The sequence below is a fragment of the Amblyraja radiata genome, chromosome 21, assembly GCF_010909765.2.
Source record: "Amblyraja radiata isolate CabotCenter1 chromosome 21, sAmbRad1.1.pri, whole genome shotgun sequence".
In the NCBI taxonomy this organism is placed as follows: domain Eukaryota; kingdom Metazoa; phylum Chordata; class Chondrichthyes; order Rajiformes; family Rajidae; genus Amblyraja; species Amblyraja radiata.
The window spans coordinates 2,235,710-2,260,766 of NC_045976.1; the positions used below are offsets into that span (position 1 = coordinate 2,235,710).

Here is a 25,057-nt window from a genome sequence, read left to right on the forward strand (position 1 = left end):
GTGTAAGCAGACTAAACAGCAGGGGGCTTAGGACACAGCCTTGGGGTGAGCCAGTGCTCACGGCGATGGTTTTTGATGTCCGACTGCCCACCCTGACCGTCTGCTGCCGTTGTGATAGAAAGTTAAGGACCCAGTTACAAGTGCCAGTATCCACCCTTAACAGCTTCAGCTTCTCCACCAGCTGCTGTGGAATGATTGTATTAAAAGCAGAGCTGAAGTCTATAAAGAGGATCCTGGCATAAGTATTTTTCCGGTCGAGATGTGACAGTGCGAGGTTGAGTGTTGTGGAGACTGCATCCTCTGTGGACTGGTTGGCTCTGTAAGCGAACTGCAGTGGGTCTAGGTCGGCAGGGAGACAATTTTTAATATGCTGCATAATTAGCCGCTCAAAACACTTCATTAATATGGGTGTGAGAGCCACTGGGCGAGTCATTGTGACAGGCTGGGTTTGGTTTCTTCAGGACAGGAACGATGGTGGCACTTTTACGACAGTTGGGCACTACTGCCTGGCTGAGTGAGATGTTAAAAATGTCTGTAAAGACATCTTATAGTTGCTCAGCACAATCCCTCAAAAACGCATCCAGGGATGCTATCCGGCCCTGCAGCTTTGCGTGGATTGATGCTAGCAAAGGCCTTTTTAACTCCGGCTGTGGACAGCCTGAGTGACTGGTCGCTGGGTGATGGCAGGAGTGCTCGTATCTGGGTGGTATTTTTAACCTCAAACCGTGCGTAGAACTCGTTCAGTTCATCTGGTAGAGAGGGGTCGTTTTGGCATATCCGCAGCGGGGGGGGGGGGGGGGGGGGGGCTTGTAGTCAGTGATGGTATGAAATCCCTGCCACAAGCGACGTGTGTCTTTGTCATTTGTGAAGTGGCTATTAAGTTTTTGTACATACCGCCTCTTCGCTTCCCTGATCCCCCGGGATAGGTTACTCTGTGCCAGTTTGTATGCTGCGTTGTCCTCAGATTTAAATGCAGCATTCCAGACGCTCAGTAGAGAACAAACTTCCCCAGTTAGCCAAGGTTTCTGATTGGCACGCCTCTTGACGGTTTTAACCACCGTCACATCATCAATGCATTTATTGATGTATCCGATGACGGATTCTGTGTATTCTTGGAGGTCAATGCCACTGTCACCTGTTGCTGCCTCTCTGAAAATGGCCCACTATGTGATTTCAAAACAGTCTTGCAGTGCTGCAATAGCTCCCTGTGGCCACATTCTGACTTCTTTGACCATTGGCCTGTCCTGTTTCACCCTGGGTCTGTATGCAGGTGTGAGCATAACCGACAGGTGGTCAGAGTTGCCGATATGGGGGAGGGGGGCTGCTTTATATGCATCTTTAATGTTTGTGTACACCAGGTCTAGTTTGTTCTTTCCCCTGGTTGCAATGTTCACATGCTGGTAAAATTTAGGCAGAACAGATGTAAGACTTGTTTGGTTGAAATCCCCAGCTGCCATGAAGAAAGCATCGGGATGTTCCCTCTGCTGCTCACTGATGTTGTTGTAGAGTTCTGTCATAGCGTCCTTCACGTCCGCGCTCGGTGGTACATAGACGGCCGTTATGAAGACTGCCGTCAGCTCCCTCGGTAAGTAGAATGGTCGGCATTTCACAGTCATTAGCTCCACGTGGGGTGCTTTGTTGTGAGTGTCCAACAGAAACTGTCGCTCATACTGCCGCACATACATACACTCTCTCCAACACACATTCTCCAGTCACACCACACGCTCCAATAACACGCGAAAGCACTGAATTTCCACTGAGAGAGGCCGCTGCAAACACCGGTCACGCCGCCATCTCACAGGGAGAACGTACAAACTCCGTACAGACAGCACCCGTAGTCAAGATGGAACTCGGGTGTCTGGCGCTGTGAGGCGGCAACTCTACCGCTGCGCCACCAGAAGTACCAGGTATATTGTCCACAAGAGTCAAGAAAGTTTAATGGTCATACATACCGACAATAGAATAATGTAATTCTTACTAGTTGCAGGTTAACTGGACCATTGTGGCAATAACACACAAACAAATACACAATAATATGATAAATTAATAATCAATAATATTAGGTATAGGTAACTATATGCAGGTTTCAAGAGCTGGATGGGTGCTGGAAAGAAGCTGTTCTTGAACTTGGAGGTCACATTCTTCAGGCTCCTTCCGATGGTAGGAGTGAAATTAGAGCGTGGCCAGGGTGGTTTTGATCTTTGATGATGTTGGCTGCCTTTTTGAGGATGTGCCTCCTACTGAATCCTTTGATGATGGGGGGAAGAATGTTCATATGAATGTTCATGTTCATAAGTTCTAGGAAGTCAAGTCAGTCAAGTCAAGTCAAGTTTATTTGTCACATACACATACGAGATGTGCAGTGAAATGAAAGTGGCAATGCTCGCGGACTTTTGTGCAAAAGACAAACAACCAAACAAACTATAAACACAATCATAACACACATATTCTTTTACATAATAAATAATGGAAGGAAAAACGTTCAGTAGAGTTAGTCACTGGTGAGATAGGCGTTTAGTCCGAATGGCCTCTGGGAAGAAACTCCTTCTCAACCTCTCCGTTCTCACCGAATGGCAACGGAGGCGTTTGCCTGACCGTAGCAGCTGGAACAGTCCGTTGCAGGGGTGGAAGGGGTCTCTCATGACATGGAACAGAATTAGGCCATTCGGCCCATCGAGTCTACACTGCCATTCAATCGTGGCTGATCTATCTTTCTCTCTCAACCCTATTCTCCTGCCTTCACCCCTGACACTCTTACTATTCAAGAATTTATCAATTCCAGCCGTAAAAATATCTATTGGCAGCCTCCACAGCTGTCTGCGGCAATGAATTCCACAGGTTCACTGCCCTCTGACTAAAGAAATTCCTCCTCATCTCCTTTCTAGAGGTACATCCTTTTATTCTGAGGGTATGACCTCTGATCCACGATTCTCCCACTGGTGGAAACATCTTTTACATATCCGCACTGTCCAGGCCTTTTGTTATTCAGTAAGTTTCAATGAGGTCTCCCCTCATCCAAACCCAATGCTCAGGTGTAAGGTGCAGGGTTCGTGCGAATGGGCACTGACTTGGTGAACCAAAGGTCTGTTTCCAGGCTGTATCTCCCAACAACTCCACAACTCAGGACAACCCCTCAACATGGGCGGCCCGATAGTGCAGCGGTAGAATTGCTGCCTTACAGCGCCAGGGACTTGGGTTCAATCCTGACTACGTGTGCTGTCTGTACGGAGTTTGCACGTTCTCCATGTGACTGTGGGTTTTCTCCAGGTGCTCCAGTTTCATCTCACACTCCAAAGACATACAGGTGTAGATTAATTGGTTTCAGTAAATGGGCCGAAGGGCCTGTTTCTGCACTGTATCTCGAAACTAAACCTAGCTCCTATTCAATTTCAGTTCTGATTAGCGTTTTGCTCCAGTATCCTCCCACATTGCAAAGACGTGCAGGTTTGTTGGTTAATTGGCTTCTGTAAATTGCCCCTGGTGTGTAGGACAGAACTAGTACACAGGTGATTGCTGGTCGGCTTGGACTCAGTGGGTTGAAGGGCCTGTTTCCGCACTGCATCTCTAAACTAAATCTGACCACACTGCCCTCCAGCAATAATGGTTCCCAAAGAGACTTGGAAAACATGGACTACCTCCGACTCGCTGGAGCCAGCTCTTGACGAAGGCAAGCATCAGTGAAATTTACGAGCTTCAATGCACCAAAACAGCCTTTAGTTGATTGAGGGAAAAGGGTACAAAGATGAATTTTGGTTATGACCAAAGGGCTTGTTAGGTTAAAATGGACTTTGTTGTGAAAAAAAGAACAAGCAGCTGAGACAATTAATTGGTGTATAGATTTATTCAATTTCTTCAGTGAAAGAGAAGGAACATATTTCACTTGACAGGGGACAAAATGCAAACGATTTGGCTTTATGGCAATAGGTAAAAGGCCTAGACGGAATTAATGGGAACCTTGTTGAGTTGTGAGAGGTTGACTACCTGAAAAGTAGACAAAGCAAATACTACAGTGCCCTCCATGATGTTTGGGACAAAGACCTATCATTTATTTATTTGCCTCTGTACTCCACAATTTGAGATTTGTAATAGAAAAAAAAATCACATGTGGTTAAAGTGCACATTGTCAGATTTTAATAAAGGCCATTTTTATACATTTTGGTTTCACCATGTAGAAGTTACTGCATTGTTTATACATAGTCCCCCACATTTCAGGTCACCATATGTTTGGGACACAGCAATGTCATGTAAATGAAAGTAGTCATATTTAGTATTTTGTTGCATATCCTTTGCATGCAATGGATATGCAACAATGGAATCGCTTGAAGTCTGCGATTCATGGACATCATCAGTTGCTGGGTGTCTTCTCTTGTGATGCTCTGCCAGGCCTGTATTGCAGCCATCTTTAGCTTATGCTTGTTTTGGGGGTTAGTCCCCTTCAGTTTTCTCTTCAGCATATAAAAGATGCTCAAATTCGTTCAGATCAGGTGATTGACTTGGCCACTCAAGAATTGACCATTTTTTAGCTTTGAAAAACTCCTTTGTTGCTTTAACATATGTTTGGGATCATTGTCTTGCTGTAGAATGAACTGCCAGCCAATGAGTTTTAAGGCATTTGTTTGAACGAGCAGAGAGGATGTGTCTATACACATCAGAATTCATTATGCCACTACCATCAGCAGTTGTATCATCAATGAAGATAAGTGAGCCTGTACCTCCAGCAGCCATACATGCCCAGGCCATAACACCCCCACCACCGTGTTTCACAGATGAGGTGGTATGCTTTGGATCTTGGGCAGTTCCTTCTCTCCTCCATACTTTGCTCTTGCCATCACTCTTATATGTTAATCTTCGTCTCATCTGCCCACAAGTCCTTTTTCCAGAACTGTGGTTGCTCTTTCAAGTACTTCTTGGCAAACTGTAACCTGACCATCCTATTTTTGTGGCTAACCAGTAGTTTGCATATTGTAGTGTAGCCTCTGTATTTCTGTTCATGAAGTCTTCTGCGGACAGTGGTCATTGGTAAATCCACACCTGACCCCTGAAGAGTGTGTCTGATCTGTCGGACAGTTGTTTGGGGATTTTTCTCTATTATAGAGAGAATTCTTCTGTCATCAGTGGAGGTCTTCCTTGGCCTGCCTGTCCCTTTGCGATTAGTAAGCTCACCAGTGCTTTCTTTCTTCTTAATGATGTTCCAAACAGTTAATTTCGGTAAGTCTAATGTTTGGCTGATGTCTCTAACTGTTTTATTCTTGTTTCTCACTCTCATAATGGCTCCTTTGACTTTCATTGGCACAACTTTGGTCCTCGTGTTGATAAACAGCGATAAAAGTTTCCAAAGGTGATGGAAAGACTGGAGGAAAGACTAGGTGCTGAGAGCTATCTTATACCTGCATTAAGGAGGCAATTAAACACACCTGAGCAATTACAAACACTTGTGAAGCCATGTGTCCCAAACATTATGGTGCCTTGAAATGGGGGGGACTATGTATAAACACAGCTGTAATTTCTACATGGTGAAACAAATGTATACAAATACCCTTTAATAAAATCTGACAATGTGCACTTTAAACACATGTGATTTGTTTTCTATTACAAATCTCATATATTGGAGTACAGAGGCAAATAAATAAATGATGGGTCTTTGTCCCAAACATTATGGAGGGCACTGTACCACATAAATACACAGTTGAGCATTTGACGTGTGTTCAACTGCAAGGCTTCACATGAAGAGCTGGGAAGTGGGATTTGGCTCTCTTGCTTGGCCGACAGTCAGTCTGTGGCAAGATCATGGTTTTAGGGTTAATATGCCAACTGAGTCGATAACTTTGCAAAAACCACCGGGTCATCAGGCTCTTCAGAACACAACTACTAGATCTTAACAACCACAGCAATTATTGGCAATTACATCTATAAATTCATCCTCATGACCATCAATGTCTTACCACCCCATCGCTGCTATATGTTCTGGACTCTGTCCAATGTGATCTCTCTTCATGTTTGCTTTTATCATGTTCAGTCACCAGTTTTATAAATTCAAACACTATTAGCAGAGCCACTGCCTCGCGGAAGCAGAGACCCTAGTGCACTCCCGACCACATGGCATTGTCTGTGTGGAGTTGACCTGATCTCCCTGTGACCACATGGGTTACCGCCAGCAACTCAGGTTTGTTCCCACATCACCAAAGATGCGCAGGTGAGTAGATTAACTGGCCACTTCAAACCACTCACCTACACTGTGTGTAGGTGAGTGGTGGAATCTGCCATAAATTGAGAGAATGTTGGATAAATAGAATTAAGTTTGCGTGATACTAAATGTTTATGGTCTATGTTAAGTAATATGAAGTAATTTGTGAAATAATGTTCAAGGTTTGTGGTCAGCATGGACTCAATGGGCTGAGTACAGGGTCTTGGTGAGACCACACCTGGAGTATTGCGTACAGTTTTAGTCTCCTAATCTGAGGAAAGACATTCTTGCCATAGAGGGAGTACAGAGAAGGTTCACCAGACTGATTCCTGGGATGTCAGGACTTTCATATGAAGAAAGACTGGATAGCCTCGGCTTGTACTCGCTAGAATTTAGAAGATTGAGGGTGGATCTTATAGAAACTTACAAAATTCTTAAGGGGTTGGACAGGCTAGATGGAAGAAGATTGCTCCCGATGTTGGGGCAGTCCAGAACAAGGGGTCACAGTTTAAGGATAAGGGGGAAATCTTTTAGGACCGAGATGAGGAAACATTTTTCACACAGAGAGTGGTGAATCTCTGGAATTCTCTGCCACAGAAGGTAGTTGAGGCCAGTTCATTGGCTATATTTAAGAGGGAGTTAGATGTGGCCCTTGTGGCTAAAGGGATCAGGGGGTATGGCGAGAAGGCAGGTACAGGATACTGAGTTGGATGATCAGCCATGATCATATTGAGCAAGCTAATGCCTTTTGCCTACACCTCTCATATTATCCCTCTAAACCTTTCCTATCCATGAAGCTGCCGAAATGTATTTTAAATGCTGCATTGTAGCCATCTTTCCACTACCCCTGGCAGCTTCTTCTGTACACTTGTCCTACGATTTCCTTCACTTTGTCTTCTGGTCTCCACTCCAGCTCCTCAATAAGAATCAGCTTTGCCTATTTGATACCATACTCGTCTTAATCAGAAAGGCAAGCTCGAGCTGCATTCATAATGCAGGCCCACTCCTGGCACCATTGAGTGCGTCAGGGGTATCATCTTTCAGACTCTATAACAGGGGTCCCTATTTAAATTCTTGGGGGAATTGGCAGAAAGTGAATAACAAAAGATGCCCCAACTTCACTTATTTATCCCTAAACTTCATCTAAAGCTCATATTTTAAAAAACAATGAAATTACGGAGTAAAGGCATTTTTTGTACACAGTTCTCATTGCTACCTACGATGGCCTGGTTCAAAGGATGAACTGAACAGAACAGTTGAAAAATCAAAGGGCAGAAATGACATTTTATTTGCCAGCAATCCCCACTTTTATAAAAATATTGGGCTGAAGCTCAAAAAAATCATCCTTAAGAGAAACTTCATAACCTTGTTTCATTCTGACTAATTATCATTACTGAGTATTGAATTCAGCTTCTGAAGCACCAGGATTATACCGATCTCAACGGAACATAACAAGTATCAGACTTTTCATCCTATTTAAAGTGTTTCCCTTAATTTGTGAAGATAACTAAATGGGAAATGTCTTTGTTGTATACAGCCTTTTCTTCCAATACTCCAAAATCTAGTATGGCTGGAAATTGATTAAAACGGAATTGGATTTTATAGTACTTCATGGTATTTAAAAATATTAAATTCCTATCTGAAATGTGCAACAATACAGTAAATCATATGCAAGTTGCTGTTAGAACCAATGTTTTTACTTAAAGCATTTTGATTATTATAAAAACATGCCATCTTTTCTTTGATGCAATTCCAGCTAATTTACTTTTAAGTGCTTTCTGAAATACCAAACGCTTACCAATATATTTATTGCAAACCACATTTAATATAGTATTTTTTTCATTAGAAATATCCTGCATTTTAAATGTTAATTCAAAAACAGAATCCACTCGAAATTCTTTACAAAATAGTGTACGTAATATAAACAATGGCTATTCTACACAATTGCTGAATGTCAAGTCAATGACAGTGTATCAGAATTCCTGTGTAACCTGCTCATTTAGAAATCTGAAAAAGGCACTTTAGACCATCTACTCAGTATTAATGCAACGTTCAAATATTTAGATTCGCTTATCCAGTAGTAAAAATACTGCTTGTACCGAACAGAAACTAGTAGTTATTGTTTTTAGGCAGCCGATGGAAAATAAGTAAAGATATTCACAAATAGCAATCAACGATTTAAGTATCTGAGTAAGTATGGTTATTGTCAGACAAAAATAAACAATAATTTGTAAAAAGTAGAAAATGCCAATTTATAAAATAATCTTTACCCAGTGTGCTGGATCTATCTTTGAGTATATTTTCATTTATTGCTGGTTTTTTTTGTAAAACCTACGCTTTAGAATCTTGAACAATGCATGTTATCCCACCTTTAGTCTGATTTTTACTTTGAGCTTTAATACACCTTTCTCATTCAATTCTATTACGTAAAACTCCTGATTGTGGCACATTTTCTGGAAGATTATTTGTAACATTTATCAAAATTCCGTTGTATAGCATCTGAAAAGACTTTTAATACTTCTATTCCATCCATTGAGACAGCTGTTTTTTGGCTCATTTTAGAATCAAAATGGGCCAGCTACTCTGCGATTAATGGTGTGATGTACAAAACATTTACGTATTAAATATTAATGCGTTGAAGTCAGTCTTCACCTATGCTTGCCTTATGGCAGGGTATTATTGCTGCTTCTCAGTGCAAAACCTTCTTGCTTTAGCGAGCTCTCAGCAACATCTCATCTTAAAACATAGCTCGTAGCCTCTTATTTTCTTCTCGCAATCTCTCATTTTCTGCCACTAAAGCTTCATTAATGGAGTATCTTTCAAGTAAACCATGGATTTCGTTCTGAAAGGAGAAAGATAGATGGATCAAACAAATTTGATGCAAACATAATTGAAATAAACCAACTTGTAAGTCACCTTGGGTTTTTCACTGCAACATTTGGGTTTCTCGCAACATTTCTTCAGCCTTTTTGAACTGTGGCTAGTTTGAACTGTGGTTAGTTTGAACTGTGGCTAGTTTGAACTAGGCCAGTTTGAACTGTGGCTAGTTTGAACTGTGGCTAGTTTGAACTGTGGCTAGTTTGAACTGTGGCTAGTTTGAACTGTGGCTAGTTTGAACTGTGGCTAGCCTAGTTTATTACTGTTCAATACTGAGTGCCAGGGTGATGATGGTAGAAATGTAATTAAATATTGGACTGCCTTGGAGGCTATGAATGTTCAACTGTTCTGTGGTACAAATGTTTCACGCTAATGGTCAGCCATCAAGAGCAGGCTAATATGGCAGAACACCTGGGCTTACATGATCTCCCGGTTGCCTTCCCATTCCCACACTGACCTTTCTGTCATGGGTCTCCTCCACTGTAAGCGTGAGTCCAAACGCAAATTGGAGGAACAGCATCTCATATTTTGCTTGGGCAGCTTACAACCCAGCGGTATGAGTATTGATTTCTCTAAATTCAAGTAACCCTTGCTTTCCCTCTCACTCCGTCCATTCCCCACCCACGTTTTCCAACTAGTTTCACTGGCCTCCTGATTTATTTTACTGTTTGTATGCCTCGCCGTCACCTTCTCCTCAGCCAACAATGAACCTTTCTACATTTCCTTATTATCGTTTGCTTTGATCTATTCTTTATACACCTTACATTCTCTTTGTACCTTCCATATCTCATTTCAGACTCTCAGTCTGAAGAAGGGTCTCGACCCGAAACGTCACCCATTCCTTCTATCCAGTGATGCTACCTGTCCCGTTGAATTACTCCAGCATTTTGTGTCTATCTTTGGCATAACCTGGCCAGATTTGCTGAGTTTTGTCAACAGAACATAACTGGAAATTTAACAAGATAGATACCAGCATTGCAACGTGATTGGAACCTTAAGGCGAGATGTCACTATCAGAAGCATGAAGCTTCACCATTACAATAGGTGGAGTTTGAACTAATAGGCTCTCTGCTATATCTGGATATCAGATGGGAGTGGATGAGTTTGGCTGAAGGATGGCTTTTCTTCTGTGACTTTGGAGATCTTAGAAGGAGTCAGATGGATTATTTACTCAACTCGATCTGTCTCTAATTGCTTCAACCTTGTCATTTGCATTTACTTGTGCATGATAGCACCATTTTGAGAGGGAATATTCAGAGCCCCTGCCCTCTTTGGTTAGATAACTCTCAGGGTGAGCCTTCAATTTTAGATGCATTTTTCCAATGCAGTCCATCCTGTGGAATTGCACAACTTTCCTTGAATCAGATAAAGCAGAATAAAGGGCTACAATTTCATTTATAAGTACTTTTGGTTAACTTTAGATTAGCTTAGAAATGCAGTGCAGAAACAGGGCCTTCAGCCCACCGAGTCGCTGCTGTCCAGTGTTCCCCGCACTCTTAGCATTATCCTACTTACACCAGAGACAATTAGTCTACAAACTTGTTTGTATTTGGAGAATGGCAGGAATGCGGAGCATCCAGAGAAAACCCACAAAGGTCACAGGGAGAATGTACAAACTCCATACGGACAGCACACATAGTCAGGATTGAACCCGGGTCTCTGGCGCTATAAGGCATCAACTCTACCATTGCGCCTCCCGATGACTTATTGAACATTTTTAAAGATTTTTAATTCATTCAATGTTAGCAGTTTTTAAATATCTCTGGTCAGCCGCTGCTTATTTTAGCTTGTCAAAAACGTTTCATCTCTCCTTTGCCCTAGCATTCATCCAATCGATTTGAATTCTTGTCACAGTGTGGACAAGAGCAGGAACTGCAGGAAGGGATGAGAAACTGATCACACTTACATGGTACAGGAGGGCGTTCAAGACTAGAGTGCTGTGGTGCATGAAAATGGTCTTAGGGCACAGTAGGACGATAGATACTATTCTTTGCAGTAGAATTTTGAAAGGTGTGCTGGCTGCCCAAGATCATGGTGAAGGGCATCTCCTCAGGTCCAGAGACAAACTTGGATTGGGAGAGGAAAGAGTACGTTGATGGCTATGATTAATGGGTTAACATGAGGGAAAATCGAGCAGGTTGGGTTTTTAAAAGAAAACTTAGGAAGTTTGGCATGTCCCCAACAAATCTCTTTAACATCTACAGATGCGCCGTAGAAAGAATTTTATCGGGATGCATCACAACAAGGCTGCATCCGAAATTACAAGAAATTAGAGAATTGTGGATGCAGCCCAGACCATCACACAAACCAACCTCCCTTTCATTGACTCCATTTACACCTCACACTGCCTCGGCAAGGCCTGCAGCATAATCAAAGATGAGTCGCACCCTGATCACTCCCTCTTCTCCCCTCTCCCATCAGGCAAGAGGTACAGAAGTGTGAAAAAGCACACCTCCAGATTCAGGGACAGTTGCTTCCAAGCTGTTATCAGGGAACTGAACCATCCTACCAACAACTAGAGAGCAGTCCTGAGCTACTATCTACCTCATTGGAGACCCTTGGATTATCTTTGATCGGACTTCACCTTGCATTAAACATTATTCACGTTATTCCCTTTATCATGTATCTGTACACTGCGGATGGCTCCTTTGTAATCATGCATTGCTGTTCCGCTGACTGGCTAGAACGCAACAAAATAAACTAAACTCAAATTCTGTTTCCTTTTTTTTCAGGCTAAAAATTCTACCACCTGATTTTCAGATGGATGAAGGAAGATATTTGCAGGAATACATTTTGGAAAATAGATACCTCCAATTGTCTCTTGTTGATACTGCCCACATACCAAGCGCACACAAAAGTCAAAATATCACTCCCACAACATTGAATATTTTAATTACCTGTTGGATTTGGAATTGTTTGATCATCTCTAGCTGTAGGTTTACGATATCTCGGTGCCATGCATCTCTGGGTTAATTAGAGAAAGTTTAGAATTTCGGTATCATAACGACAAATGTATGCAAAAAGAGCACTATTATTGTTTTTCATGTGTGAGTATACACACTGAACCTTTTCCCCTCGTTTATTATATTGTTTACAGAATACTATGTTTACATATTCTGTTGTGCTGCTGCAAGTAAGACTTTCATTGTTTTATCTGCGACATATGACAATAAAACTCTTAACTCATGAAAAGTCTAAAACAGAGGTTTGTTGAAATAGAAATTGAAGAATACAGAACATTAGAAATAGCTCTATCAACTTTTTCAAACAGAATGGCAAGTCTGAACACAAAAATCCATAACCAACGTGCTTCTGTTTTCCATGCTTGAAACAAGGCCTTTATGTCAAGGTAATTATTTGAAACATGTATGTTCCTTACTTATAATCCTCCAAAGTATCTTGTATAATGGTCTTTATTAATTGAACTTGAGCGGATGTTAATTGCTGCCCTTCACTTCCAAGTGCATCCACAAATTTTTCAGACATGTTAGGAATCCCTGGAGCAGCAGTCATCTTTGCAACTGTAAAATGAGCACATTTAATAAGCACTGATCTGGCCAGTGCACAGGTTTTGGCACTTGCAAATGGCAACAAAATACGAAAAGACCAGCATGCCGAAGTCAGTTTTGATACCAGTGGTTAATATTCCACTAGAATATTATGCGGAGAAGGCAGGCACGGGTTACTGATAGGGGACGATCAGCCATGATCACAATGAATGGCTCGAAGGGCCGAATGACCTCCTCCTGCACCTATTTTCTATGTTTCTAATATCAGCTGCAACTTAGCTTGCTTGCTTCTATTGATGGGCGATCTCATTGAAACTTACCGAAACGTGAAAGGCTGGATAGAGTGGATGTGGAGAGGATGGTTCCACTAAAGGGAGAGTCTAGGACCAGAGGTCATAGCCTGAGAATTAAAGAATGTTCCTTTAGGAAGGAGATGGAGGAATTAATTTTGTCAGAGGGTGGTGAATCTGTGGAATTCATTGTCACAGAAGGCTGTGGAGGCCAAGTCAATGGAGATTAAGGCAGAGATAGATTCTTGATTAGTACGAGTATCAGGAATTATGGGGAGAAGGCAGGAGAATGGGGTTTGGAGGGAGATATAGATCAGCCATGATTGAATGGTGGAGTAGACTTAATGGGCCGAATGGCCTAATTCTGCTCCTATCACTTATGAACCTTTACTTGGTAAAACTAAAATACATTTTGGTTGATGTGGTTACTAGGGTGGATTGCGAGGAGGTAGAATCTACCTGCATTTTGATAGGCAAGGACTGATTAAGGATAGTCAGAATGGCTTGTGTGTAGGAAATCATGTCCCATGACTTCAAAAGGTCACCAAGACCACTGACAAGGACAAGGCAGTGGGACGTTGTCCATATGAGATTTACAAGGCCTTTGACAAGGTCCCACATAGTCGGTTAGATCACATGGATCCAGGATGAATACGTCAATCAAATTCATAATTTGCTTGGTGGAAGAAGTCAGAGGATAGAAATGGAAGGTTGTTTATCAGCTTGGAGTCCTGTAACCTGTGGTGTATTGCAGGGATCAGTGCTGAATCCATTGTAGTTTGTCACCTATATAAATGATTTGGATGATAATGCAGTTCAAGTGTTTAGTAAATTTGTGGCTGAGAAAATTGGTGGTGCAGTGGACAATGGGTAAGGCCATTTAGTTTAACAAAAGGATCTGTTTCAACTGGGGGACCTTATAAAAACCTTTACTAAAATCCATGTATACAATATCTGCCACCTTCATCAATCTCCTTTGTCATCTCCTGAAAACACTCAACCAAGTAATGAGACATGACCTGCCGCTTACAAAGACGTGTTGGCTATCCTAACTAGCCCATTCTCTTCCAAATGGGAGTAAGTTCAAATCAATGAACTCTCCAATAGTTTCCCCATCACTGATGTGAGTATCAGCACCTTTTTTAACTTTGAGTAACCCCTGCATTCGCTCTCTCTCCAGCCCCCCTTTCCCCTTCCGAGTTGTCTGACCAGTCTGATTGTCTCCCAGATTAAATTTTATCTCTGAATGCTTCGTTGTCACCTTCTCCAAGCTAACAATGACCGGTTCCACATTTTCCTTCAACTTCATCCCCTTTGATGTCTCTTTTTCACACCTTACACCTCCATATCTCTGTATCTATCTCTGCCCCGACTCTCAGTCCAAAGAAGGGTCTTGATCCGCAACGTCACCCATTCCTTCTATCCAGAGATGCTGCCTGTCCCGTAGCATTTTGTGTCTATCTTCGGTGAAAACCAGCATCTGCAGTTCCTTCCTGCTGATAAATCCACGGCACCTATTGTTTTAAAATGGCATTTATAGCTCTTTCCTAATTTGATAAGGTGATGACATATACATGGGTTTAGTTCTTACTGGAAAGTACCACTGAGATTATTAATGACTGTAATGTGAATTATGTTGCATGTCTGACCATACGTGATATAGACTAAGGCAAATCTCAATGGGTCAAAGGAGTCACCACAAAATCCATTTTAATTTTGAGAAAAACAATGTATACAATATTTTCTAACACAAAACATAGACACACAAACGGCATGTATTTAAAAAATATAAGATTTTAGATTTTAATAAAATATTATTTCACTGTTTCTTTTATTTAAGAAAAATCTTCACTTTCTTTTGGTATACCTTTAGAGTTTGAACTTGTTGAATGTATTCCTTACAGGATGGTACAATGACACCACAGTTTGAGCTGTGCAATACTTACCAGATATGGGAGAATTATCCTCCATAGATTCCTGGATAAAAGATACTCTTCCTTTTCTTTCCCCCAGTTCAGGTGTTTTCACCATGGAAGACGTTAGAGGCATTGACAAGATTCCAGTCTCAGTTATGGAAGAGCTTAACTTGAGACAAATTGAAGCCATTAACACAAACTTAATAACATGAAAAAAAACAATGTGGGTTGAAGAATGAATACAAAATCGGAGAGGAGCAATGATCCATTATTCTCAACATTGGCCTTTTTAATTTTACTGGATTCAGTCTGCACAGGTTTTAAACAAGTCTGGTCTCCACTCTGCAGACAAATGTAGCATTTTCTTGTGTGCACCTCTGCAGACACAGCCTTCTGAAGATCCATGATGCTGCACGCATCCATAGACATGCCCATCACTTCCTCAAACAATTCAGTTAGTCTTGTCAGGCATGTACTATCCTTTCCAAATTCAAGCTGGCCCTCTTCTGACAAGTCCATTCTGATACTAAACATATGGTAATAATTGTCATGTTAGCCTGACAAGATCTCCAAATTCCAAGCTTGTCTCTCCCACCTTTCATAAACAATGGTATTACTTCTGGATATTTTCAATCTGAAGGAGCAGTTCCTGAATTGACTGCTCTTTGGGAAAGCTGAACATCTGAATTTTCCCATCTAATTTTAAGACCTACCTAAATTACAGCATGAACTTCCAAATATTCTGGGTAACTTGGGGATATATATTTGCGCAACCTCATGCTTAATGTTAAAAACTCTCTGTGAATGTAAGGTGTCAAAGTCTGCTGGGATAGTTGTCCAAACTAAGAGACTCATAAGGCCAGTGACAGAAAATGTAGGGTGGTAGAATGGCACAGCGTTAATGTTGCTACCATATTACGCCAGAGACCCAGGTTCAATCCTGACTACGGGTGCTGTCTGTACGGAGTTTGTACGTTCTCCCCGTGACTGCATGAGTTTTCTCCTGGTGCACTGGTTTCCTCCCACAGCCCAAAGACATACAGGTTTGAAGGTTAATGGGCTTCTGTAAATTGCCCCCAGTGTGCAGGATAGAACTGGTGATCGTTGGTCAGCACTGAATAGATGGGCTGAAGGGCCAGTTTCCACACTGTATCACTCAACTAAAGTTATTAGCTCACTATCTTCTGTTCATTCTAGCTTTACAAGTGAGAGCATGATTACTTGACACCATTTTGCTGATAGTTATATTAGACTGCGAAGTGGGAGGTTAAAGTGAAGGAGGACTAGATAGATGGGAAACCACAAGATGTACAAAGTATGGTTCAGAGAACAAAGATCTTCTGTTCTGACCAACATACCGGAAATGAGTTACAACGTAGGACTAGAGCAGTCATCTGTAACTAGCAATACTCTTGTATCATCTGCACACCATATAAATCCATGTTTTTAATACAGTACAGTACAGGACCTTATTCTCAAATATACATAAAAATCAGTGTATTCTGACATCTGAGGGAATTTCCCTTTATTGATCTAGATATTATATTTGTTTCACTGGACTCTAATTGGAATCCGTGGCAAAATGACTAATTGCGAATTATCCTCTAAATCACATTGTACAACCCGACTAGGAACTGCTGAGTTTTCATCAAAAATCATCCCTGATGTTATGCAGCAGTCCATTAGTAGTGCACAGACATGCCATTCTGGAACCAGTTGCAAGATGTTTGGGATGAATGCTATATATGCACAGTGCTAACTTTGCATTAACTACTTTCTTGTTAAAACAGAAGTATATTTCCTGAACATATTCAGGGTTTTTAGGCATAATTACCCAGAATGATTTTCCTTCTTATTTTTAAATAAAATGAAAATGTTAAACAGATCCAATTTCCTATATTTGCAATAACATTTTCTTTAGCGATCGCCGTTATGTTATTTTCACTTTTGCAACTTTTACATTCCAGATGGCCAACAAATGAAACTACGAACCTTGGATGAGCATATGGACTTGTAACATATAATGAGCAAAGGCCATGCTTCACTGTTCTATGTTCAACTCTGACAAAAAAACGTCTTGTGAAGAACACAGAACAGTACAGCATAGGAATAGGACCTTGGGCCCACAATGTCTGTGCCAAACAGGATACCTGAACTCATCTGCCTGCATATTGTTCATCTTCCTCCATTCCCTGTCTGTCTTGTGGCTCTCTAAAAGCCTCCTCAACATAGGTCGACAGTTTGAATCTTTTTCCAAGAATGGAATAATTAAATGTTAGAGCACATGGCTTTCAAGTAAGAGGGGCAATGTTTAAAGGAGATGTGGGGGCAAATTTTCTTTCAAACAGGATGGTGAGCGCCTGAATTGTATTGCCGGGAGTGGTGGTTGAAACAGATGCACTAGTGATCTTTAAAATACTTCTGTATAGGCACACGGAAATGCAGGGAGTGGAGGAATATGGATAATGTGCAGGTAGATACGTGATGGGCATGGCATTATAGGTCTGTTCTTGTGCTGTACTGTTCTACGTTCTAATCTAAACTAACCTACATTCATTTAAAAAAACGTATTAGTCCAACAAACACCTACCTGTTCCAATTTCTTATTTTCCACCTGACCATTCTGCTCTGTCATTTTTGATTTCAGGAACCCCATGTCAATTCCCTGCAGAGAATTAAGATGCAAATATTATGGAAGACTATAATGTCTTGTGTAAAATATTATTTTACATGTAGGAAAATTACCCTCAAAGAAAGTCTAAGAAAAACGTCTTACTTCAAAATATTTGATATTACGGACCTGAACTTAATGGGAGATCTGGCCAGAGGTAATTCAGCACAAGCGTAGCACTATCTGCTGTGACCAAAGGGAAAAAAGTTGAACCTTAATGAATACTCAGTGTCAGAATGGTTTATGCAACCATGCCTCCGCATAGTAAGATATATGGATAGGATAGATTTAGGGGGATATGGATCAAACTTGATCAAACAGGACTCGCTAAGATGGGGCACCTTGGTTGGAATGGACATGTTGGCTGAAGGTGGAGGAAGAAACTGCAGATGCTGATTTACACCGAAGATAGGCACAAAAAGCTGGAGTAACTCAGTGGGTCAGGCAGCTTCTCTGGAGAAAAGGAGTTGGTGACGTTTCGGGTCAAGACCCTTCTTCAGACTGAGAATCAGGGGAGAGGAAAACGAGAGGTATGAAGATGTACAGAACAAATCAGTGCCGGCAAAAGTTATCAAGGAAAGATGTAGTCCACAACTGCTATGGGGAAGGTGATAACGAGTGATACAGACAGTGAAACTCAGCAGGACGACAGTGAAACTAGTACGATGACTAGGGTGGGGGAGGGTCGGAGAGAGAGGCGATACAAAGGTTACGTGAAGTTAGAGCAATCTAAATAGTCCTTTCCACTCGATCTTAACCTTTGAGCTTGACCTCCACCCTCCCGCACCCTTCTTTCCCCTTCCCCAACATCCTTAAAAGTTGTTGGCACTCAAATCTTCCCAGTTCTGGAAAGAAAACATCAACTAAAATATTAACCTGGGCACTTTCAAGTGTCTCTTTCAAGTATGGCCTCCCACTCTGGATTTGGCTACTGATGGAAATCTTCTCATGGCACTGTGTCGGTTCCTTCACAGGAGATGGCGATGAAAAGCCATGCAAGGAGCTGGAGTGCAAGTCTCCCTTTGTACAAGAACCCATTGGATTAGTTCTTGTGGAAAACATGGTGTTCAGTTCTGGCGAAACTCCTAAACCTGCAAAGAGAAATACATTCGAGCTGTTTGTTCTTAGATGCCAAGGTTTAAAAAAAGTTGAGGCCAAAGGGTGTATTCTACAACTAAATAAAATTATATCCACACCAGCCATCTATTTTGCCAATGATGTTTGGTACAAGATTGGCAATGTGAGAAAAGGGTTAAAAAAGAGTTGGACAATTCATTCATTATGTTTAAAATCAATCTACAAGTGCTAGTCAGAACGAATTATGTGTTGGTAGACTCTAAATGCTGGAGTAACTCAGCGGGAAAGGCAGAATCTCTGGAGAGAAGGAATGGGTGAAGTTTCGGGTCGAGACCCGTCTTCAGACTGACGTGTTCTTTGACTTGTCGTTACACTGCATCGCTTCATATTTCTCCTTTATCCAATGTATAGTTTAATTTCCATTTAGTATTCAGTTCTGCAAATATTTGTTCCTAGACATTCCACTCTTAAATCGATACGGAAAACCTGATCATCAGTTTCCGATTTACATGAAAGCGATTTTAATTTATTGATATTTTACATCATCTAATTTGATGTTTTACATCATATAAATTGGATTGAGGTGAAGTGATGTGGCCTGTTAACAAAAAGGTTGATAGCAGTTCCCAACTTTTAAAGAATCTACATCAAATACATACAGAGCATGTATTACCCGTGAGTATCCCTGATAATGACGCACAGATTTGCCTTTCAGCTGCATTCACTATGCTCCTTTCCATGATTGCTTTTTGTTTATATTCATACAGCAGGGAAACAGGCCCTTCGACCCAGCTTGCTCATGCCGACCAAGGTGCCCCATCTACACTCATCCCACCTGCATTTGGCCCAATTGGACCAAATCTTTCCCATCTATGTGCCTGCCCAAATATCTTTTTTTAAATGTTGTTATAGTTTCTGCCTCGACTACCTCATCTGGCAGCTCGTTCCATATACCCACCACACTCAGAGTGAGGAAGTTGTTCTCAGATTAAATCTTTTCCCTCTCACCTTAAACCTGTCCTCTGGTTCTTGATTCTCCTACTCTGGATAAAAGACTGCATCCACCCTATCTATTCCCCTCATAATCGTATACACCTCCATCAGATCACCTCTTATCCTCCTACGCTCCGAGGAATACACTCCTAGCCTGCCCAGCCTCCTGGTGGGTGGCACAGTGGGACAGCAATAGAGTTGCTGCCCCACAGCGCCAGAGACCTAGGTTTGACCCTCACTACATTTGCTGTCTGTACGGAGTTGTACATTTTCCCTGTAACCAGGTGGGTTTTCTCCAGGTGCTCCAGTTTCCTGCCACATTCCAAAGACATACATTGTAGGTTTAAGAAGGAACTGCAGATGCTGGAAAATCGAAGGTACACAAAAAAGCTGGAGAAACTCAGCGGGTGAAGCAGCATCTATGGAGCGAAGGAAATAGGCAACGTTTCGGGCCAAAACCCTTCTTCAGACTGATCGGGGGTGGGGGGGCGGGGACAAGAAAGGAAAAAGGAGGAGGAGCCCGAAGGCTGGGGGATGGGAGGAGACAGCAGGGGGACTGAGGAAGGGGAGGAGACAGCAAGGACTAACAAAATTGGAATCACAGATGGGGGACAGTTAGAGAGGAGGTTGTGAAACTGTCTCCGGAGAGAAAAGGAGAACTTCTTCAAGGTAGGCATACCTTGAAGAGATAACGCAGTGGAGTATACAAAGTGTTTAAGAAGGAACTGCAGATGCTGGATAATCGAAGGTACACAAAAAAGCTGGAGAAACTCAGCGGGTGAAGCAGCATCGATGGAGCCTTCGGGCTATGGAGCATCTATGGAGCCTTTGGGCTCCTCCTCCTTTTTCCTTTCTTGTCCCCGCCCCCCCCACCCCCGATCAGTCTGAAGAAGGATTTCGGCCCGAAACGTTGCCTATTTCCTTCGCTCCATAGATGCTGCTTCACCCGCTGAGTTTCTCCAGCTTTTTTGTGTACATTGTAGGTTAATTGACTTCTGCAAATTGTGAATTGTCCCGAGTGTGTAGGATAGTGCTCGGGTTCGGGGTGATCGTTGGTCAGCATGGGCTCGGTGGGCCCGTTTCTATGCTGCTTCTCGAAACTAAATTCTCCCTATAGTTCAGGCCCTCAAGTCGTGGCAACATCCTCAAAAATCGTCTCTGCATTCTTTCCAGCTTTTCCACAGCAAGGTGACCAAAACGGAACACCATACTCCAACTGTGGTCTCACCAGTACCTTGCACAGCTGTAACACAACATCCCAACTTCTATACTCAAAATCCTGACCCATGAAGGATAATATGCCAAAAACCATGTTGTCCACCTTATCTACCTGTGACACCACTTACAATGAACTATATACCTGCACTCCAAGATCCCTCTTCCTTACAACACTCCCCGGAGCCCTGCCATTCACCGTGAAGGTCCTACCTACCCTGGGTAGACAACCTAAACCCTCACATTTATCTGCATTAAACTCCATTAACCATTCCTTTGTCCACTTGCCCAGCTGATCAAGATTCTGCTGTAACCTCTGATAACCATCTTTACTATCTACAATACCACCCACTTTGTGTTATCTGCAAACTTGCTAATCATGCCATGTATGTTCTCATCCAAATCATTGATGTAGATGACAAACTATATTGGGCCCGGCACTGAACCGAGGCACACCACTAGTCATAGGCCTCCAGTCCAAAAAGCAACCTTCCACCATCACCCTCCGATTCCTTCCATGCCAATTTTCTAGTCAGTCTAGGCATAGATAGGATAGACAATCAGCAACTTTTTGCCTGGATGGAAAAGTGAAACACCAGAGGGCCCAGCTTTAAGGTCTTTACGCTTTAAGGCTTTAAGGCACTCAGCACTGTGTAAAAATCATCTCTTTTAAACTACCCCCACTCTCACCTGAATGTTACACCTGCTAGTTTTTGACATTTTCACTCTGCTAAAAAGGCTTTTACCATTTACCGTCTACATGCCCTGATAATTTTATATATTTACTAGCCCAAGCGGGACCCGTTCCCCCAACGCAATATTGCACCACTCACCCATAGCCCCCAACTGCACAGGCGCGGCTGAGAGTTCCCGTTTTGACACCAGAGATCCCCGTAGTGACGCGAGTCGGGGCAACTCTCCCCCAAATGCGCCTTGCCATCCTGCTTCCTACCCCTATCCTCCTCCATTCCCTCATCCCCAGCACTCCCAACCCCTCAACATCCCTCTTCTTTCCCCTCTCCTCCTCCCCTCCCACACTCCCTCCCTCACCTTTACACTACCCTGAGTCGCTCCCTCCCTCCATAACCCCTCTCCCCTCCCTACCCCTCTCCCCCTGCTCCCCCACTACCCACCACCCCCCCCCACTCTGCCTCACCTCCCGCACAGCCCTCCTCTCCTTATATCCTCTCCTGTATACCCCACTCCCTGTATCCTCCACTCCCTACATCCCCCACTCCCTATGCCACCCCACATAATGAAAATGACGGGTTTTTTCTTTAATGAAACCCCCCTATCCCAACTCCCCACAATAAAAATCGTGATTTAAATTTAAAATTTTTTTTTAATGTAAATTAAATTCGGGATCCCGTTGTGACGTCATTGTGAGGTGGAACGCTGCTGACGGGCAGGGCTAGGGGTAGGGGGGTAGCGGGGAAAATAGTTTAAAAGTACATAAGTTTAAAATGTAAATAACCTGTAAACTATACCATCAATCTGAATGAAACGTGTTTCATTTACATCACAGGACAACGGCGAGTAGGGTGTGTCAAAAATTGTAGCACTGTCGTGTGTTTTTGCGCAAATATAGAAACAAACAAATATAGAAACAAACAAGATGAGTTTTAGTAATATAATAGACCAAGTGCTCCTCCAACGCAACCATTCCCTACCCCTAGTCCCCACGGGAAGCGTGGTCCTCCAAATCAAGCCGTTCCCAAACGTAAGATTCCAGCACTCCCCTGCCTCCCTGAGCAGTGCATCTGCCCTGCGTGTTGCAATAGCAATTCACCCTCCCCCTGCCAGCTGAGCCATTCGTTTTTTTTATAGTTTTTAGTGAGTCCTGTTTTTTTGTTTGATGGGGATATGGTCTTTTTAATGTGGGGGGTAGGTGTAAACTTCATTTCTAGGTCCCTACCTGGTCGGTGTGGCAGCCTTTTCTCCGGGCTGCCCGTCGACCCGTCCTCGTGGCCAAAGGTCTTATAAGATCTTTGCTCGTGGCCTACCAGCGGGCTTGGAGCGCAGTTTCCTGGCGGGGACCGCCCAGCACCTCGGCCTCGGCGGCGGCACAGCGTTGGAGCGGAGCGGAGCGGGCGATGTCTTGCCTGGGTCGCCGCGCTGGATCGACGCGCTGGAGCTCTGGCGAGCTGGACCGCCGAGAGCAACATCTCCGGGCTGCGGGTCTGCGGAGCGGAGAGGCGGCGCCGACTTTATCATCGGGAGCCTGGGAGCTCCAAACCGGCGCGGCCTTGTCGGCTTCGGCAGCCGCGGGCTCCAACCAGGAAGTGGCCGTTCCAGGTGGCCCAGCCGCCGAGAGGACTCTCCCGACGCCGGGGCAAGACCACCCGGTGAGAACGGCCAGGGACATCGGGCCTCCGTAGAGGAAATTGCGGTGGCCTCAATAGGCCTGACTTTGGGGTGAACATGGGGTGGGGACTGGACATTGTGCCTTCCCCCACAGTGCTATCCACTGTGGGGGGATGATTTTTTTTGTCTAATTGTAGTCCTGTAGGTCTGTGTCCAAGACGGCTGCCGTGAAGAGAGAGTGGACGCTGGCGCGCTTTGGCTGCCGCTGCTCTCTCTTCACACTGTGTTTGTGATTTTCTGTTTTTGTATTGAATTCTGTTTTTAATTTGTGTCTCTGTGATGTCTTTATTACTTGTTATATTCCGATTATATGTTTTTATTCCGATTACTATGTAAGGTGTCCTTGAGATGTCTGAAAGGCGCCCATTAAATAAAATTTATTATTATTATTATTATTGTGACGTCATCAATTAAAACTGGTCGTGTTAAATTCAGTCTTTTGATTTGGAAACGGGATAGATCTGGGAGGGAAAGGAGAGCGGGGTAGGGGGTGAGAGATGTGGGGGAGGGGGGGATGGGGAGGAGGGAGGGAGGGGGAGAGGGGTGGGGGTAGAGAGGGGAAAGAGTGGGGAGGGAGAGTGGAGGGGAAGGGGGCGAGAAGTGGAAGAGTGGGGAGGGAGGAGGAGAGGGGTAGGGGGAGTGATGGAAGAGGGACAGAGGGATAGGGGGAAGGGGGCGGGGGGAGAGAGGGAAGGGGGTGGGGTAGAGAGGGAAGGGGGGTGGGGGAGAGAGGGATGGGAGAGGGAGAGGGAGAGGGGTGGGGAGAGGGGTGAGGAGAGGGAGAGGGGGAGGAGAGAAGGGGGAGAGAAGTGGACGAGTGGGGAGGGAGGGAGGGGTAGGGGGGTAGCGGGAGTGGTGGAAGAGGGACGGGGAGTGGTGAAAGAGGGACAGAGGGGTAGGGGAAGGGGTGGGGGAGAGAGGGGAAGGGAGTGGAAGAGAGAGGGGTGGGGGAGGGAGAGGGGTGGGGTAAGGGGATAGAAGTGGAAGAGTGGGGAGGGAGGGGTAGGGGGAGTGATGGAAGAGGGACAGAGGGGTAGGGGGAAGGGGGTGGTGGAGAGAGGGAAGGGGGGTGGGGGAGAGAGGGATGGGTGGGAGAGGCAGAGGGGTGAGGAGAGGGAAACATAGAAATTAAGTGCAGGAGTAGGCCATTCGGCCCTTCGAGCCTGCACCACCATTCAATATGATCATGGCTGATCATCCAACTCAGTATCCTGTACCTGCCTTCTCTGCATACCCCCTGATCCCTTTAGCCACAAGGGCCACATCTAACTCTCTCTTAAATATAGCCAATGAACTGGCCTCAACTACCTTCTGTGGCAGAGAATTCCAGAGATTCACCACTCTCTGTGTGAAAAATGTTTTTCTCATCTCGGTCCTAAAAGATTTACCCCTTATCCTTAAACTGTGACCCTTTGTTCTGGTCTTCCCCAACATCCGGAACAATCTTCCTGCATCTAGCCTGTCCAACCCCTTAAGAATTTTGTACGTTTTTATAAGATCCGCCCTCAATCTTCTAAATTCTAGCATGTACAAGCCGAGTCTATCCAGTCTTTCTTCATATGAAAGTCCTGACATCCCAGAATCAGTCTGGTGAACCTTCTCTGTACTTGTAGTATGGCAACAATGTATTTGAACATTGGGCATTGTGACATCACACGATGGAACGTTCACCAGGGGTTGGGGCTGGGGCTGCTTCTATGGGTGAGATGCCAGTTTTTTTTTTGAAATATTGGGGTGGGGGGAGAAGGATTTGATTAAAAATGTGTACTTAAACACGACGAAATGTAATGAGGAGCGGATACTTTGAAAGAAAAGTGAAATCTTTACCGAAATGGAAAAGATCACGGCGATTCTGCGTCTGGTTTCGGCATAGCAAGGAATCAAAGGAAGAAAGGCAGCCGGCAGCCGGCCATGTAAATGGATCCATCCCGATTGGACATATGTGAGCATTGGGCATTGTG

The 25,057-nt window shown here is 43.6% G+C and overlaps 1 protein-coding gene across 2 annotated transcripts in view; it reads right to left on the reverse strand.

Moving 5' to 3' along the window:
- Positions 1 to 7,859: 7,859 nt before the first annotated feature.
- nedd1 (NEDD1 gamma-tubulin ring complex targeting factor) overlaps positions 7,860 to 25,057 on the reverse strand; it is a 96,148-nt gene continuing 78,950 nt past the window's right edge. Inside the window, exons 11-16 of one of the 2 annotated variants that reach the window (XM_033039380.1) lie at positions 18,324 to 18,538; positions 17,367 to 17,441; positions 14,807 to 14,945; positions 12,441 to 12,582; positions 11,959 to 12,025; positions 7,860 to 9,026 (exon numbers count right to left, since the gene is read on the reverse strand). In XM_033039380.1, the coding sequence (XP_032895271.1) occupies positions 8,922 to 9,026; positions 11,959 to 12,025; positions 12,441 to 12,582; positions 14,807 to 14,945; positions 17,367 to 17,441; positions 18,324 to 18,538 (743 nt within the window). In that variant the 3' untranslated portion in view covers positions 7,860 to 8,921. Of the gene's footprint in view, positions 9,027 to 11,958; positions 12,026 to 12,440; positions 12,583 to 14,806; positions 14,946 to 17,366; positions 17,442 to 18,323; positions 18,541 to 25,057 lie in introns of both variants that reach the window. The other variant, XM_033039378.1, reaches the window with a different exon arrangement.